The sequence below is a fragment of the Nannobrachium achirus genome (assembly GCF_963921795.1).
Source record: "Nannobrachium achirus genome assembly, chromosome: 22".
Lineage (NCBI taxonomy): Eukaryota > Metazoa > Chordata > Actinopteri > Myctophiformes > Myctophidae > Nannobrachium > Nannobrachium achirus.
In genome coordinates this window covers 22,980,994-22,994,701 of record NC_137829.1, presented here as the reverse complement: position 1 = coordinate 22,994,701, position 13,708 = coordinate 22,980,994, and the positions used below count along the sequence as shown (strand labels likewise).

Here is a 13,708-nt window from a genome sequence, read left to right as displayed (position 1 = left end):
GCCATTGTGGAGAGCTTTGTCACTCGTGAGTTGGACAACTACTTTTGTCTCAACACAAGCAAGACAAGGGGGCTTTTGGTGGATCACCTCCGGATCAAACAGAGACCCCAAGCACGATCCATGGGGAGTCAGTGGAGTATATGGACATAACACTAATTGCTATGTAATATTATTGGACTATGTGTTTTTGTTTTGTGTTGCAGGACCACATTGGAAATTTGTGTGTTATTACACTTGTATGTGTATATCCTGGGTCTATGTTATATTGTGTTTTCTTGTATTTATTTTGCCCAAATCGAATCGAATCAAATTCAATTTCCTGGGCGTATGTACAACTGAGCAACAAGCTGAACTGCACTGTAACTCTGAGACCCTCTATCGGAAGGGCCAGAGCAGACTGTTCTACCTGAGGAGGCGCAGGTCAGGTGTGTAACAGGATACAGCATGTTCTCTATCAATCTGTGGCCTTGCCTAATGGGGGGTTATCAACATACTGACAGAACGTTGGTGCTAAATAAGGATGGTGTGGAGGTGGTGGTGAGTACAAGGAAGAACATGTTGGCTATGTGAGTTGACATTTAAAATAATATCCATTAGGTGGCGATATCAGCTCCGGCTTGATTACATTTCTTGCAAGCCTTGTGAAGGAACCTGAAGGAACTTTACTTCTATTAAGCAACACTCATTCAGCCTATTAGAGCTATGCTATATATCTTGTTGTTTCTAATTATTACTTTATTCTGACTTATTTGAATTTCATATTATTTCATTTTGTCAGCTGTAGTTGAACCTCAGAAAAGTCTGTTTCAACCACTGTTCTCATATTTACATTTTATATAAGTGTATTAGTCTGTCAATGGTACACAGTAAACCTCCAGCTGCATTAGCTGAATAGAGAAAGAGATAATCACAGAGACCTTTACCTAAGAGAGTTAAGAGTTATCACAACCAGGTATGCAGTTAAGGATGATTATGATGCAATCACGTGCTAAGGACTTGTGCTATTGGTCAGTCACTGTGGACTTTTGACACTAGTCACTTTTGCAAGTACACAAAGTCTCAGTTGGATCACACAAAGCTCTTGTCAACGATCTGATCGTAATATATGCATGTATTCATAAGGACATATGCACGATTCAAGCAGTGTAGCTATGGTAGGTTCACTTTATATAATCAATAATGGAAAACGTAATGTTAAAGACAATGTTCAGTCTCTTTCTCTCTCTCATGAATCTCATTTGATGTGGTTTATTTATTTTCCTGCAGAGTATGATTAATTAAAGCAAGTATTAAGATTAGAGTGGCAGGCAATGGTGAAGCTGAAGAGAAAGCTATTGATAGTTCAAGGCCGTCCTGTTCACTTGAATGATTTAATGTTATTCCAGCTTCAACTTCATGTATTATGAACATGAGAGGCTTTTTCTTCAGCTTTAACAAGATCTCTACACAGTATATGGACTATAGGTCAATGTCACAATACCTCGTGTGTGATTTTGAAATGTTTTGGTTCCGGGCAAAGTGTTTCTATATCTAGCTCAGTGATGCTCAAACTGGGGTCCATGGACCCTCAGAGTTACCTGGGGGGGGGGGGTCCTTAAACCCTAAAAGTCTGCAACTCTGAGAGTGTACACATTTAGCTGTGCACATTCTGTAAATGTAAGATGGATGGACATGGATTTATGGATTTCTATAGATATTTATAGATATTAGTGAGGCATATACTGTATAGCATGATCAATCGTTAAACATACAGAGTGATTCAAACATTAATAGCCAAATGGATGGAGACATTCCCTTAACAAGTCCAATTATGTCTAGCATCTGTTTCTGTACACGTGGCTTTTATAAAGGTTTGTTTATATACAGTACAGAAACTCATCACAAGTTTCCACCCTCAGGTGTCTACCCAAAATGTTCTTGTTGATTTTTTTGAGGTAAGATTCATTTAAAGTTTTAATAAGTATATCATATGAATTATACTTTTTGCTGACATTTAATTCTATGGGTCACTTATGGCATAATATTTGATTTATTTTATTACTTTACTCATCATTACTTAGGCAATTTTATTATCTCCATTGAGATTTTCAAAGTGACCTGTAGCCTAAGGGCCGATGCATACTCCACTTTTAGAGTTCGGTTCGGCTCGGTCTAAACTACAATATGACGTCATTCAGAACCAAACCGAGATAAATTCGTCGCTAATTGTGGAGTATGCATCGACCATAAAACATTGCGTGGCTTTTTTCTTGCAGGAAATCCTGTCACACCTGGCCTCAACCTGTTTTATAATCTTGGCCATGGTCATGGTCATTGTCTGGTATAGGAGAGATTCCTACAAGGTTGATGCCTTCAATGAGAAGCACGTGTTCATTACAGGCTGTGACAGCGGCTTTGGAAATCTGCTGGCCAGACAACTGGATGGAAAGGGATTTAACGTGATAGCTGCATGTCTCACAGAAAAGGGTGCTTCAGATTTAGCATCTGCAGCATCTTCCAGACTCAAGACGCTTCTGTTAAATGTTACCGACAGTACAAGTATCAGGAAGGCAGTGGAGTTTGTGGGAGCAGAGGTCGGACAGCGAGGTGAGGCGGGTGGACAACAGGAGCTAGACATAAATTGTCAGTTAAAGGGAAACTAGGTAACTTTAATACTATTTTTAATATATATGTACAGTATACATTTTTTAACAGTAATTTCCCTTCCGTCACTATATTATTGTGCTGGGGTGTTTCCTTGCAGAAAAACACATCTCTCTGGCTGTAAATTGTGTTTCTGATGTTCCACTGTTTATGTTGACATTCATCCCTTGCAGGGACATAAAGGTCTGTGAGGGGAGGGGGAGCTCGGCCAGAGCTCTTAAGTGCTCTCTTTAAACTTCAAGGGGGTTGTGCACTGAGTTGATTCTGTGCTTGTTAGTGATCTCTCTAATCAATGACAGTGTACGACAGCTACCAGTTTGATGCCTGTCAGAGAGTGGAGGGGGAGGGGGGGAATGTCTTTGTATGCACAGACTTGCCTAGTTTCCCTTTAAAAAAATAAATTAATAAACCCTGGCCTTCATCCCACAATCAGGCACGAGAAATCTCAGAGTTGGCAATACACTGTACAAATGCAAAACGTTATCCTTTTTTAAATATTCATAAAACGTCAGTAGTACTCATAGTAATAGCAAATTATGCACTCGTAGAACTGTATATTGATGTGATAACACAAGGTCCCCAAGACATTTACCATAGAATCTAGTTTTGTCTGATGCAGATCAGTTGAGGACACACAAACACAGCAGAGAGTGGAAGGGGAACTCCAGGCTCTCCAGTTGGGTCGATAGTCCACAGGGCATTTGCTGTATATGGTGCTGACTGACAAAGATTAGCTCAGGTCACAACATCTGAGAGAGAGTGGAAAGGTTCTGCAGGGTCAGCAGTAGGAGCACGCTGCAGCCTGGGACATAGGGCACAACATGGTCTAGATCAGTGGTTCTCAACCTTTTCAGGCCATAACCCCCAAAATAATCATATTTTAACTATCCCCCCTGGGGGTCCCGACCCACAGGTTGAGAACCAATGGTCTAGATCAGTAATTCTCAACCTTTTAGGAGGACACACATTTTGATATGCATAAGACCATGGACCGCTCTCTGTTTGATACATTTTGTATCTTTGGAACCGAATCTAAGAACCTATGTGGATTATCTGAGGTGAGTTCCCAAGGTAAACAGATCGCTCGCCTCAATTCACACTCGCCCTCATTTTCTTCAACCAACCTCACGCCGAACGCAAGGTGGTACGGTTTTTACTGAGGATAAAGTTAGAAATAAGTTTAGGATTAGACATAGTTTTACTGAGGGTAATAGGAATACGGTTAGGTTTAACTGTTGACGAATAGTTTACTGAGGTTACATTTAGGAATACCAGGCAGAGACCGCTCCGGTGGAAAAACGCCAGAGGCGAGTGTGAATTGGGGCGAGCGATCTTGTATTCAATTCCCAAGAACTGTGATTATCTCAATAGAGCATAAAAATGCACAACAAAAAAAGAATTATAATAATTACAGAAACTATGTATTGTCCAGATATGCCATTTCCACCTGAAATATGGCCTATTATGTAATTCTATACTTGATCTTGATTATGCCTTCAACCTTTTCAACCTACGAGCTAATCATCCCCTTTGGGGGAGCCGATACTCGGATACTGATGATACTCACCAATCCACCCATCCATTATTGATGTTGTCCATGACCTTGATGGTGACCTTTTCAAATCAAAAGTTCATACTGGCTTTGGGCAAGCCTACCATCTTTCAAAAAAAAATAATCTTAAAATACATAATAGAGAAAACCGTCATAGCTAAACACTTTCTGTTAGCCATCTTCTTCTTCTTTGTCTTTGTCAGGTCTGTGGGGGTTGGTGAATAATGCTGGGAGGTCCTTGCCCATTGGCCCAGCAGAGTGGATGCAGTTAGAGGACTTCACAAAGGTTTTGGACGTCAATCTAATAGGCGTCATTGAGGTGACCCTACAGTTTCTCCCACTGGTGAAGAAGGCACGAGGCAGGGTGGTAAATGTGGCCAGTATCTTTGGGAGGCTTTCCCTTACTGGTGGAGGCTACTGCCTGTCCAAATGGGGGGTGGAAGCCTTCTCTGACAGCCTCAGGTATCACTCAAAGACAAAAATACTTGTGTTGTCATAGATGGGGCCCTATTAGTTAGTAATAGCTTTCAATGTAAATGATAGCTGTTTTCCTGACTATATACTGCAGAGTACTGTGTTCTATCCGTCTGTCATTCAATGTTATGAGATACTTCAATGGTTTCCTATGGAAATAAGCTTAGTCTTTTCTAGGATCTCCTTTTAGTAGACCTTGTACCAGTGAACTGTACTGTCATGAAACTGTACTCTTTCCTATGCAAACTTCTAATAAAGTCTTCAATCAATCAATCAATCAAAGGTCATTACACTATCAACCCAGCCAATCATGTTAACTGCACAACTACTCACGCAAATCTACATCACATGACCCCAGCAGGCAGGGTTATTAATCTCTTGATTGATCAATCAAGGAAGGGATTATATGAAAAAAAGTAATATTAACTTTCCCCAGGATTTTTCTGGCAGGCCCTATCCACCTGTTTCCGCAAGACTTTACTGTAGCATTATCTGCACGACACTTCCGGTTAACAGTAGACATACAAGCTCACGTCGCGTCGCAGATGCAACAGTTGTGAGCTTGTAGATCACACTCGGCAGCGACGCCGGAAATGCCGCTCGCCTTCTGCACAATGCACAATGGGATGTTGGAAAGTTGTGGATAGCAGCTGATAAAGCTTGATCGCAAATGCCATCTTATCTTCTCCACGGTCCACACGGTCAAACAAAACAGTGACCCATAATAGCTTAAAGGAGCACTTCACCTGTTTTCAATCTTATCTTCAATATCTTCATATAATTGGTCCTCATTTGTCCTCACTAATGCTGACTGATAAGCACAGGGTGGTCTCAGGGTGGTCTCTCTACTCCTGAACTTACATTGAAAACAAGTTCCAACATACATAAATGGTATTGGTGAGGAGTGAGGACCAGTTATATGAAGATAAGTTGAAAATGGGTGAAGAGGTCCTTTAAGTCTTGTAGGGGAAGTCTTTTTGTTTTCTGTTTATTTCTGCCAATATTATTCCTGCAGACAGAATAGAATAGCACCGAAATTATATATTTTACCTTACCAATTTCTTCTGTTCAGGAGGGACATGCAACACTTTGGCATCAAAGTTAGCATCATTGAGCCAGGGTTCTTCAAGACAGAATTGACTAGAGTGGATCTCATTGAAGCAGACCTGAAGAGACTTTGGAACCGCCTCCCTCAGGAAGTCAAAGACTCCTATGGAGCCAACTACTTTGATGAATGTGAGTGGATGTAATTTGCAATAAACTGATTAGCATCTTTATTCATTGATACTCTGCAACCACACATGGTATTATCAGGTAAAAAAATAAATAATAACTTATAAATTGCACTTTACAATCACTGACAGTCTGTCCCTTATCCCTCTTCTGTTTTATATATACTGTGGATCTCAGATGTGAAAGCTCAGAACTTCTCCATGGGTATCTTGTGCAGTTCAGATCTCTCCAAAGTGACCAATTGTATGCAACACGCCCTAACGGCTCTTCACCCACGCACGCGTTACTCAGCAGGCTGGGACGCAAAGTTGTTCTGGATCCCTCTCTCTTACCTCCCATCATTTGTTCAAGACTTTGTAGTCGATGTGCTGCTTCCCGTACCAACGTTTAAACAAATGTGATGAATCAAACAGGTGTTGCAAACAGGGGCGTCACAAGCACAGATATAAAAAGCTAGATACCTCGTCCACCCACTGCAGTTGATTGGAGCGACACGTCTTGCCTTGGTGGGCTCAAAAGAGGAAGTGTCGAGGGCAGGCTGCCACTCAAAAACACTACTGGCCAATCACAACGCGTCTTTTCCGGGACTTTTCCATTCAAACCTGCCCACCGACCTTACGCACACAGAAGAATTCCAAGCCTGTCAATCAAAAATGCCCACCAAGGCGAGACGGGTACCAGAGAGCCGGAAGAGGCGTCTACCTTTTTATGTCTGTGGTCACAAGGGGTAGGAAAGTGGGACTGAGTTACTAGGGCCCAAGGTGTTGGAGGGGCCTTAATTATTTTATACTTTAGCTATTGAAAAATAGCAGATATACAAGCTCACACGCGTTGCGAGCTTGTAGATCTGCTATTTTTCAAAAGTCGTGAAAATGTGTGCAAATCTTTGAATGTATGTATTTTTTAAGCGAACATTTGTAACTCAAATTTTGCTTCTGGGGGGACCCTGGAACTAAATATTTTGAGATGGGGGTCCGTGGCCAAATACATACCATTTTGGGGGTCCTTCACATGAAAAGGTTTGAGAACCACTGACATCACAACATAGGTTTTTCAAAAAAACCTTAGAAGGATTTGAAATTTTCAAAGATTTTCATGAATTTTTCAAAAATAGCAGATCTACAAGCTCGCAGCGCGGCACTCGGTGCCGCGCTGTGAGCTTGTATATCTGCTATTTTTCAATAGTTAAAGCACAGGGGCCCCACAGTGAATCCTTGTACCCAGGGCCCAGAATTTGGTGCGGCACCCCTGGTTGCAAATACATAAGCTGAATGACTGACGTACTGCCACTTTGTTTTAACTATCATCAGCGCTGTTGTACTATGTCGATGAATGTGAACTATGGAAGTTGTTTGTGGAGTATTTGACAAGGCCATTTGCATACTAAAATGTGTCCTCTGCCTTTACCCATCCCAACTATTAGGAGCAGTGGATGAAATTAATACAGTAATGGAACCAATAGAACCAAGAATACAGGATTCTTTTTTTTCTTCTTTGTAGAAAAAGACATTTGGACATGTTTCCAATGATCATTGATAGTTTTTATTTGGTTTGTTTCTCATAATACAAAACGATCATAATGCAAACAGAATTTGGAGCCCATCTTTTGAAAATCACATATAGAATGACAGTTTCAAAGAGGGAGATAGGGTTTTATTTTAGCTAAAAGTTGGAGATGGAAGAAACTGGTTTGATGGTGGAGCTGATCTGTTTGTCAAATTTGAATTTGTTGTCAAAAATAAAGCCAAGATTTTCTGCACTGGTGTGGATGTTGGAGGAGAGAGGGCCTAGGGTATTTACGGGAGAGGTGGGATTATTTCCAAAAATGATGATTTCAGTTTCATTATTGTTGAGGTGTAGAAAGTTTGCTTCCATCCAAATTTTGATGTCCTCTAAGCAATTGATCAGGGGGGGCTGGAAATAATTATTGCAGTTTGATATAAGTGGCATGTAAATTTGGACATTGTCGGTGTAACAGTGGTATGCAATATTGTGTTGGGATAAAATTGGTCCGAGTGGCAACATATATACAATAATAAAAACAACACAGGCAGAAACATCTTCCCAAGGACACGGCAGTTTGGCTCTCTGCTTTGTCTTTTAATTTCTAAAAACTTTTGCAGAGCTGCTTTGCTTTGCTTTGCTTCCAGTCACCGTATTAAAAGCAGAAGATACATCCCTGGCAGCGTAGAGCTGGCAGACTAACAGCCTCTCAGCCTCTGGAGATGAACACGCTCTTTCACTTGTTGTTGAATTACACCAGCCTCTTTGTTCTCCTCTTTATATCTCTTAAAAGTATTGAAACTTGTCAAGATCGAAGGCCAATGTGTTATAGCATCTTTCTAGTTTATATTACCCTCTGACATTGTATTTTATCCTTCATTAATAATAAATTGAGGTCACAATTATAATGTCACCCGTGAAACTTGACCAAACATGGAGATTGGGGATTTATATAGTCTGGTTGGCCAAAATGTCATATGCAGCTCACCAATCCACGCTTATCGGACATATTATTGGCTACGGGCATTGACAGCCCCTCTCATGGCTCTTAAATATGCCTTGATATTATGACGTCACCCTTTAACCCTCTCTGATTGGCTATGGGCCCATGGCCTGTGGCCCATGATTGGCTACGGGCGTAAACACGCAGACGTAGGTTTCCCTAATTTATAGATAGATACTGTATGTATCCATATACATACAATATATTTTATGCCCAAACATGGAGATCCCTATCTGAACCAGCCACACAGATATGGGCCATGTCGTTGCCATCTGGCCAGTGATATACTGTATATCTTTGATGAGGTGATGTCACGTGACATCACTTCCTGTACGGAAGGACAAGCTACGACATTTCTCATGGTATACTGCGACCTTCGGTCGCAATAAAACCTTTGATTCTGTGAAAAGAAAAATAAATAAACCGCGAAACAATCTGTATTTATTAAATGTAGTATATGATATAATTACATATTCAAATATCTTTTTATACAGAATTAAAGAAAATCACACCCAGTGTGAAGTGAGCGGTGCTATATGAGTTAATTTCATTAAGCGGGGCGCAAAGCCTGGCCAATGTGACCCTATAGGTGTACAACAGACTTTGGGCACTTTGAGCAATAATGTAGACCAGAACCTTCGCTTGGCCTACATCCGAACGATGGTACTGTAAAAACCAAGTCCTCAATACCACCATCACCTCCTGGTCAGTTTTGAGAAGCATGCACACAGGTGGCTCAACCTGCAGTCTCTAATTGCCTTCCTTTCCTGCATGCTGCTCTGGCTGTTTTGTGTCTGACCCTGTCTTATAGACTGTGCCAGCCCAAGTCTACAGGCAGAGCTGTGACCAGGTCAGGGTGAGTATAGAACTCCCCTCTTCCTCTGGGATGTTAGCAGTGGGTTCTCCAGGCCTCTCAACAGTTGGGAGAGGTGAACAGACCTTTCCTCCATGGACAGCAAGGAGGTCAGTGACCTCAGTGTTCTCTGTTAGATAGATCATAAAAATGGAAGTATGCAATACTTTGAATATGCTTTTGCATCTGTTACAAAAAAGAAGAAAAAAAAAACACGTAAAAAACGATTTTCTTATTTTATCGATCTCTTATAGTAGGGGAGGAAGACTGGTGCGCATGTGCGTGCTAACAGCTAAATCACACGTATGCACGTATGTACTGTCCATGGACCAAAATGAATGAGAAGATTTAACATTTGAATCCTCAAGGAGAAACATTTCTGACAACATATTTCTTCTTGAAATAATTGGACTCTCCTCCTCCGTTTCTTCCTCTCTTCTTCCTGTCTTTAATCTTATTGTAAGAACAGCATTTCATTCTATTTGTCCTTCGTCTCCTCACATTCATTCTCTCACCTTGATAGCCTCTTTGGTAGGCCTGTTTACACATTAGGCTAAACTTCTTCCTATGGGGAAAAAAAATAATAAAGAAAAACCCTGTCGCACCGCGAAAGTCAAACCATGAAAGAAAAAGTGGTTTAGAAATGTATCCTTCCACGATCACTTGAAAAGATATAGTAGTCATACAGAAAGAAATGTATGTGTAACTCAACATACTGGCAAATACAATAGTATTTGTGTTACCCTTTTAGCTTGACTGTTCTACATAAATCAATCAATCAATCAATCAATCAATCAATCAATCGTGGAGCTCTCATCTTCTGGTTGGGTGGGGTTGGCCTCCCAGCCTGGGCATGTGTCTGCTGGATGCTGGGCCTGCACTCGTAGCACACCACCTTCAAGACATGTTGTGTAGTTCAACTTATGTTCTTGAAAATATGCCCCGTTTTTGTTTTTCCTTTCTTGTACTTTTTTATTTAGTTTTTTGAAATGGAAAAAAGATATATGCCTACTAGAAAACCTTTTTCACGATGAGGTCCGCCATTGGATCCGACCGAGTACACCGTAGGAGAGTTCCTTAAAGAGTCGGCTATTGGCTTCCACTCGTTTCAGATTGTTGACCTTCACAATACAGTAGGTTGTTTGTGCAAATATGGCTAGAGGAGGTTTATTCCCTCAGCACCACCTGTACCTGCAGTTCAGCCATCATATCCTTGAGGTTGCTCCATCGATGCAGACAACGGTGGGGGCAGTGATCATCCTGACCACACAGGAAGTTTCTCTTCTGCTCCATTCCGAGCCTCCTGTTGGGGACTGTATACTGGCTAATTAACAACACTAACCTCATTCATTTAGGTTTGGTCGTTGTACACACATTTGTCTGTATCCCTTTTGTGCCCATATATGGAGATGTCTGTATCTGTTTGACTGTCTGTGTCCCTTTTATGCCCATATATGGAGATATCTGCATCTATCTGTCTTTGTTGTCATATTGGTCTGATCGGCAGTTCTGGACAATCCGCCTATCCGGACGACTCGATACTCGCACTCCATCAAGTCTGCAGTTCAGGACAAACAGATCTCCATATGCTATATGGGAGTATTTTGATGCTTTTTTAGTACATGAATCTTTTTTTATTGTATATCTTATTATTATTAGTGGTTAGAATGTATTAAAGTACATTCTAACCACTGGCTTAAACAGAAAGCCAGTGTAAAGCAGTTAAAGGGTCTTTGTTTTGCCAGAAAACCTAGTCATGTCTATTCTGACTTAATTCCGAGCTTAACATCAAAGCGTCCCTGGTTGCGGTCTGTGTCACTGTTACTGTCAATGCCCTCTCCGAACACTTTGCACTCGATGTGGACGCGCTCGTTCTTCGTGATGTCAAATTGAATGCCCACCAGGGGCTGGAGGTACTGGGGCTGCAGCTGTTTTCCGTAGTATGGGTAGTACTGGAGAGGAAAGCCACCACCAAAGCCAAAGTACTTGATCTCTGTGATCTTCCCATTGTCCCCACCTTTGCCGGTGCAGTGGATAGGAATCCGGTTGGGGTCAAAATTGGCATGGAGAGCCTCCGGGAGTGACCCCTTCTTAGGAGCTGCTGGTGTGTACTCGACAACCCTGTTCAACTTGACGATCAAGCATGGCTTTCCGTCCCTGAAGCCAAAAGTGTCGCCGTCGTTTAACCCCGAGCAGTCCCCCAGCCAACGCTTGTGGAAGCGGCAAGCATTCATCTGTGTCTGGGAGCGAGCCTTGCTGGGTGCAGGCACTTTTCCACAGTCCTCGTAGTTCGACTCTTCGGTCTGACGCTCATCCTCGTACGATGCCAAGAGGTTCTTAATGGCCTTGGTGTACTCCACATATGTATCCGGATTGTTCACGTCGAAGGAGATCTCAAGTTTATCAGAGGAGCGCGGGGTGTGTGACAAACCTGGGTGTTCGATTCGGTTCTGATAAGTTGGTTTGTTTTCGTTTATTGATTTCAGCAACACCTGAATGGTCACAAAGAAGAACAAAGCCAAGAATGTATAGAGTACTGTGTAGAACACGATAATCTTAAGCCAGCTGCTGCCTGTGCGTCCCATGAATGCCTTCCTTTCTGAATCCCACATAAAACCCTGCCATCTTTGGCACAAGTTTTTTACTGCCGACATTTCTCTCTTGTGATTTTCCTTTTCAACCAGAAGCCTAGTACAGAAAATCTGAAAGGACCATTTCATACACTGTTATTTATATCCCCAAAGTCTTCCAATTTGGTGTGTCACAGCTGTGCGCTGATTGGACAGTATTTTGCTGATGTAATCAGTATATGGCCATATGTACGCCCCCTTTTGTGAGCATATATGGAAATGACTGATTTGTTTGCGCCTGCCCTGATGCCACGATGATACATTGAGGTTAGACAACACACTTCATATTTGGACGTAGCATTTGGAACTCCTTTCTGTGTATTGTTATGGATCACCGCCAATCCGACCAGTATGCCCATATATAGAGATCTCTCTTGGCCTTTACCCTTTTATACGTTTATTCGACTTTAAAATTCAACCTTAAGAGTTGGCTTAAAGCAAAAGAAGCTTGTAATCATGGGTAATTATCAGCTCAATTTGTCACTGGTGTCATCTTCCATATTTACCGTAATTGTTCTGTCTCCTGTACTACTTGTCTTGTACTGTTTTGATATGTCTGTTTTGTATTGATTGAATTATACCATTTGCATTGAAATCCATATTATGGTTATGACTGAGTCATAATGACATTGTAGTGTGTTTGTTTGGGGGAGAAGCTTCCTTTTTTATACTTTAAAATGTTACTTTTTAAAACTTTCATAATACTGGAATTCAGAGGCAATGGTTTCAAACTAGGAGATGACTGATGTCTTAGACTGGTCTCCAAGTACGGTGTGCCTATTTCACCCATGCAACAACCCGGGGAATGCTCGGTAACCTGCTAGTTCAAATGCCTGAACTACATCCACATTTGGGCATACGTGTCGTGTATACTGACTGTACGGGATAATATAACAAAGGGTACATACAGTGAAGTAGTATAGGTGAAGTTAAATGTTGACTTTTGTGCTATGTGCAGGCCATATAGACGGGTTTCTGGTCCACGTCACACTGATGGGTCGGTACCAAAATTAGCCAATAAATAGAAACCATGCAGCGCTCCCCAAAACAACAGGTTTGGGGATTGGTGGGAATTGATTACATGATACATTCAGCTGTGCATTTAGTCTCAATGTTTGTAAACAAGAAAGCGGTCTATGGAGATGTAGGGTATCGCAGGGGTGGGTGCACCCCTCTCATCTCTGCAGACGTTTGAGTGTTTGCAGAGATGGGAGGGGTGTACTCACTTCTGTAAGGTACTCACTTCTGTAAGGTACTCACTTCTGTGAGATACTGTATTCTTTATATTTAGCTGTTGGTGGAATTCACACTGGAATGTCTGTTTTGTTTACATGTATAGTATGTATTTGATGTGTCTGATAATCCCATATGGGATGGGTCAAATGTTGTCCAGACACGGAAATAAAATATTCATTCATTCATTCATACAGTGGGCAGTCTTGGCACAACCCTCATACTACTCGTCCCACAATTGCATGTTCCTTATGAATGGGGCACCATTTAAAATAGAAATATACATGATTTCCAACCTGAGCGGAGTCCCCCAGGGCTTTATTCTAGTGTATTTTCAGTTCTCTGTCGATCGACAGCTTGTCAATCGGCTATTTTCAGCAAAGGCTTTCCCCACAATATGGATGCTGGGGTTTAAGTGGATAATAAAATATAATTGCCCAGAGAGCAAACACAAATTTCACAATGTTTTGTGCTATATCAATACATAGATAACATTTATTTTATAGAAAATAATTCCGTATAGGAGTCCAATTGAACTGGTTAGGTAACATGATTTTAAATTGTATTTTCCTAAAGGATTTTTT

The 13,708-nt window shown here is 41.4% G+C and overlaps 2 protein-coding genes across 3 annotated transcripts; one reads left to right on the top strand and one right to left on the bottom strand.

Moving 5' to 3' along the window:
• Positions 1-1,047: 1,047 nt before the first annotated feature.
• LOC308307397 (retinol dehydrogenase 7-like) lies at positions 1,048-7,661 on the top strand. 2 transcript variants are annotated; one of them, XM_080752652.1, is made up of 6 exons: positions 1,063-1,154; positions 1,899-1,934; positions 2,256-2,586; positions 4,399-4,657; positions 5,742-5,905; positions 6,080-7,661. In XM_080752652.1, the coding sequence occupies exons 1-6, from the start codon at positions 1,128-1,130 to the stop codon at positions 6,301-6,303; spliced, it is 1,041 nt and encodes a 346-aa protein (XP_080608778.1). In that variant the 5' UTR covers positions 1,063-1,127; the 3' UTR covers positions 6,304-7,661. The 2 variants fall into 2 exon arrangements, with proteins under 2 accessions (XP_080608777.1, XP_080608778.1); XM_080752651.1 differs by having other exon boundaries at positions 1,048-1,154; positions 1,899-2,586.
• Positions 7,662-7,800: 139 nt separating this feature from the next.
• On the bottom strand, positions 7,801-13,314 carry LOC308307408 (sodium/potassium-transporting ATPase subunit beta-233-like). Its single transcript, XM_080752668.1, has one exon. The coding sequence runs from the start codon at positions 11,979-11,981 to the stop codon at positions 11,022-11,024; it is 960 nt and encodes a 319-aa protein (XP_080608794.1). The 5' UTR covers positions 11,982-13,314; the 3' UTR covers positions 7,801-11,021.
• Between the last annotated feature and the right edge of the window lie 394 nt (positions 13,315-13,708).